The sequence below is a fragment of the Penaeus japonicus genome, unplaced genomic scaffold (assembly GCF_977035675.1).
Source record: "Penaeus japonicus unplaced genomic scaffold, GWHDUDI00000001_assembly GWHDUDI00000030, whole genome shotgun sequence".
NCBI lineage: Eukaryota > Metazoa > Arthropoda > Malacostraca > Decapoda > Penaeidae > Penaeus > Penaeus japonicus.
Genome location: NW_028234432.1, coordinates 10,667,070 through 10,672,069, shown reverse-complemented (window position 1 = coordinate 10,672,069; position 5,000 = coordinate 10,667,070). Strand labels below are relative to the sequence as shown.

Sequence of the window (5,000 nt, the reverse complement as noted above, 5' to 3'; positions counted from 1 at the left end):
TTCAAATTAATGTAAACTGCAAATCAGATCATTTTGTTAAACATCTTTTTCTTGATTCCCCATTTTTAGTCAAGCTGAGACTGAGGCGAACTACACTTTCTTAAAATTCACTCCTTCGACCATTCACTCTGTTTTGACGCCTCGAGCCAACACCTGTTTCAATATAATCTTCGAACTCAACCTTAATAATTCCTTTTAGCTTAGCCCCCCCCCCCCCTCTCTCTCTCTCTCTTTCTCCCCCCCCCTCCTCTCTCTCCCTTTATCTTTCTCTTCCCCCCCTCTCTCTCTTTCTCTTTCTTCTCTCTCTCTCTCTCTTTCTTTCTCTCTCTCTCTCTCTTTCACTCTCTCTTTCTCTCACTCTCTCTCTCTCTCTCTCTCTCTCTTTCTCTCACTCTCTGTCTCTCTCTCTCTTTCTCTCACTCTCTGTCTCTCTCTCTTTCTTTCTCTCTATCTTTCTCTCTCTTTCTCTTACTCACTCTCTCTCTCTCTTTCTCATTTTTTCTCTTTCTCTCTCTTTCTCTTTCATTCTCTCTCCTCCTCCTTCTCCATCCCCCTCCCTCCCTCCCTCTCCCCCTATCTTACTTCTACGTAATTCACTCTCCATTCCTCGCATCCGCCCAAGATTCCCACCCCTTCCTACCCTCTCTCTCTCTCTCTCTCTCTCTCACCCTCTCAGTGCAGCCGTCACACTGGTACTCTTCGTCCGTAGTCAAGTAGGCGTTCTCCTGCGTGAGGCACAGGAAGGCACCCGTTCTTCCCCCAGCTTGCCACAAGACGTCGGCCAGGGCTTCTACAAGGGCATCCTCCTGAGCTCGTACTGTTGTCTTGAGGAGACTGGAGGGAGGAGGTAGGGAGCGAGACTTGAAGTTGTGTAGGGATCATTATCATTATTATTATCATTATTATCATGTAGGATTATTATGATTTTTTACTATTGGTATGATCATTATCATCATTACTATCATATAGGTATCATCATTATCATTATATCACATAGGTATTATTATTATCATTATTACTATCATAGACTAGGTATCATTATCATTATCATCATTGCTATCATATAGGTATCATTTTCATTGTTACTATCATATAGGTATTATTATCATCATTACTATCGTCATTGATTTTAGAATCATTATTGCTTATGGTGCATAGTGGTGATAGCAAGGTGGGCAAGGAAGAGGTGATAGTGTTGATAGTGAGAATGATGGTGGAATGGTGAGGATGGTGATGGTAAGCATAACTTAATGATAACAACTAATAGATGGTGATGGTGATAGCATCAACAACAGCAACAGCAAGAGTATTACTATTACCACTGATTTTGTCACTATAAATGTTATTATTATTAGAATCATTACTTTTATTACTGAATTCTTATCATTGTTATCATCATATTCTTATTGCTAACATTATTATCATTATCATTATCATTATTAGCATTGTTATCATTATTATCATCATTATAATTATTATCATTAGCATTGATATTATTATTAGTATCATTATCATCAATAATATAATTATCATTTCTATCAGTATTATTTTCATTCTTGTCAACCAATCATCTCTATTATCATTATATCTAGATAGAACATAATTTAGGGCTGGGCTTTGAAATTAAAATGAAAAAGTATAACATGAAGCGTCATTTCAAAGCGGAAAAAGTCTACGCAGAGGTATGCTGATTTTGCCCTTTTATTTATCAAGTGATGTTACTTATGATATAACAATATATATATATATATATATATATATATATATATATATATACATACAAAATAGATTTAATGCATCATTTTAAAATACATGTGTTTATTTACTTATAACGTTCTTTGTGCCAGAAATTAGAACCACAATGTTCGTTTGCCGCTGGCCAAACGACCACCAAATATGGAAAAATTAAAGCTTTCGATAGAAACTTTATTTTTCAGATAAATGTGTAGCCGAATGGTCATTTCAACTCGGTGAGGTTGAAGGGACATCATTGTCACCCGCGCTCAAGATTCTCATGGATGTACGATAATTCTCTCGCCACGAAATCGGATTTGGATCAACAGTTTCGATACAGATTTGTTTCACACTGGCGACATGAGGACTCGAGGCTGCGACCATTGGAACAGTAGAAGAAGACGGATGAGGAAGAGGAAGAGGAAGAGAAAAAGAAGGAGGAGGAGGAGAAACAGATGAAGAAGAAGAAGGTGAAGATGATGATGAAGAAGAAGGTGAAGATGATGATGAAGAAGAAGGTGAAAATGATGAAGAAGAGGAAGAAGAAGAACAATGAGGAGGAAGAGAAGAAGTAGAAGGAGGAGGAGGGAAATAGATGAAGAAGAAGAAGTATTAGAAGAGAGAGTAGAAGAAAAAGAAGAAAAAGGAGTAGAAGAAAAATAAGAAGAAAGAGGAGGAGGAGGAGAAGACTAAGAAGGAGGAGATGATGAAAAACAATAAAAAAAGGAGGAGGAAGAACAGATGAATAACGAAAAAAAAGAAGAGAAAAGAAGAAAACCCAGAAAACAAGAACCTTCCCACTCACTTCCGAGGTTCGACCCCGACGCTCAACCTGCGTCTGCCAAAGAGAAGGTTCTTCAGCACGAACCCCTGGACGCACATGACGAAGCCCTTGGTGATGCTCTTGGACACCTTGAGGCCGTAGCCGAGGGCGGAGTCGTGGGGGTGGAAGCAGAAGGACTGGTTGAGCCACTCGGTCTCCACGGGGCCCACCAGGCTGGCCGAGCCGAACACCTTCTGTCGGAGCATCTGGGGGAGGGAGGGGGGAGGGAAGGGCAGAAGTACTGTGAGTTAAGTATACAAAAAGTGCATGTATATATATATATATATATATATATATATATATATATATATATATATATACATATATATATATACTCACCATATATAATTATATATAACACACACATATATATATATATATATATATATATATATATAAATATTAATATATATATATATTATCTAATATATATATTATCATATATATATTATTATATATAATATATTATATATATATATTATATATATATATATATCTATATATATCTATATATTTCTAACACACACACACAACACACACAACTATATAATGATTATATATATATATATAAATATATATATATATATATATATATATATATTATATAACACACACACACAACACACACACCACACACACACCACACATATATATATATATATATATATATATATATATATATATATATATATATATATATATATATATATATATATTTTAATTTTTTTTATAATTACGTCCCAACACACACACACACACACACCCATAACAAACACACCACACGACCCACACACATATATATATATTTATATTATATATATATATTATTTATATATATATATACATATGTCTCTGCATTATGTATGATATTTATGTTTTGGTATATATATAATAAGCATTAAGCACACACACACACGCACACACACACATGTGTGTGTATATATATGTGTATATGTATATATATACATATATATATATATTTATATATTTATATATATATATATATATATATATATATATATATATATATATGTATATATAAATATATGCATATATATTCATATATATGTATAGGGTATAAGCTCGCTTGTCATCTGAAAAAAAGTCAATAACTCTTTTCAGATAAAATCTGAATAAAAAAAATACTGAATATCATAAAGCACATATTTAGGGATTTCCGACAGAGAGACTCTTAATATCAACCACTTGAATAAAATGCCTGGATAATACAGTTTTCCCTGTATCGTTAGCATTCACGGTCAACACAAATAAATCATAGTTATAACGAAGATTTATCAAGAAACCAAGCAGTGACGGAGACAAAAATAGAAATCCAGGCACAAGGTGTTATATGTTCTGGTCACGCTATGACAAGACTTGCCAAGATTCTTTTGGTTTTGGAAACGAAGCGAAATGATGTAACGTGTTTTGTAAAATGCCGTAATACATATGTTATATGATGTTACTGGATGTGTTATATGATGTTACTTGTTCATTCGCCTTGTTACTCCATTACTCCTCGATGCAATTAAGAGGTTATTGCAATTATTACTAGAGTGATAATGGTATTCTGGCGGCCATAACATGGTGTTTATCATGAATGGGATTACTACTATTTGAATATCATTTTCGTCTTCATTATGTCACGCAAGCATTATGTCTATAATTATAATCTTATAATCACCAGCAATTCTTCTACTATCTTTGATCCTATCATTACTAGACTTATCGTTATTAATAATGATAGAGTTATACATTATATATATATATATATATATATATATATATATATATATATATACATATATATATATATATACATATATATATATCGTATTATATTATATATACATACATATATCTATCTATCTATCTATCTATATATATATATATTATATATATATATATATATATAATATATATATTATATATATAAATAACATATATATTACATATTATACAATATATATAATATAGATACATATACATGTATATATATATATATATATATATATATATATATATATATATATTATATTTCTTATATAGATATATTCTAGTTATATATTTATAGTTATATATATATCTTATATTTTTAGAGGATATATATTATATATATACATATAATATAGATACACACAATACATATTATATATATATCTATATCTACACACAACACACACCAACACACACACACACACACACATACACACACACACACACACACACACAAGCACATATAATTATATGATATATATAATCCTCACTAACGAATATATATATCCTTCTTATATTATTATGTATAATATATATCATCACTATATATATTATATAATATATATAATATCAATAGGTATAATGCACGACACTATACATACACTCATATATATATATATATTCCTTTTATACTTATATATATATACTTTCTCGTATATATTATATA

The 5,000-nt window shown here is 31.3% G+C and overlaps 1 protein-coding gene across 1 annotated transcript in view; it reads right to left on the bottom strand.

The window, feature by feature from the left end:
* LOC122259882 (inactive ubiquitin carboxyl-terminal hydrolase MINDY-4B) overlaps window positions 1–5,000 on the bottom strand; it is a 21,366-nt gene that overhangs the window by 10,899 nt on the left and 5,467 nt on the right. The window contains exons 2-3 of the mRNA XM_086554700.1: window positions 2,540–2,763; window positions 669–834 (exon numbers count right to left, since the gene is read on the bottom strand). Coding sequence (XP_086410826.1) covers window positions 669–834; window positions 2,540–2,763 — 390 coding nt within the window. The remainder of the gene's footprint in view (window positions 1–668; window positions 835–2,539; window positions 2,764–5,000) is intronic.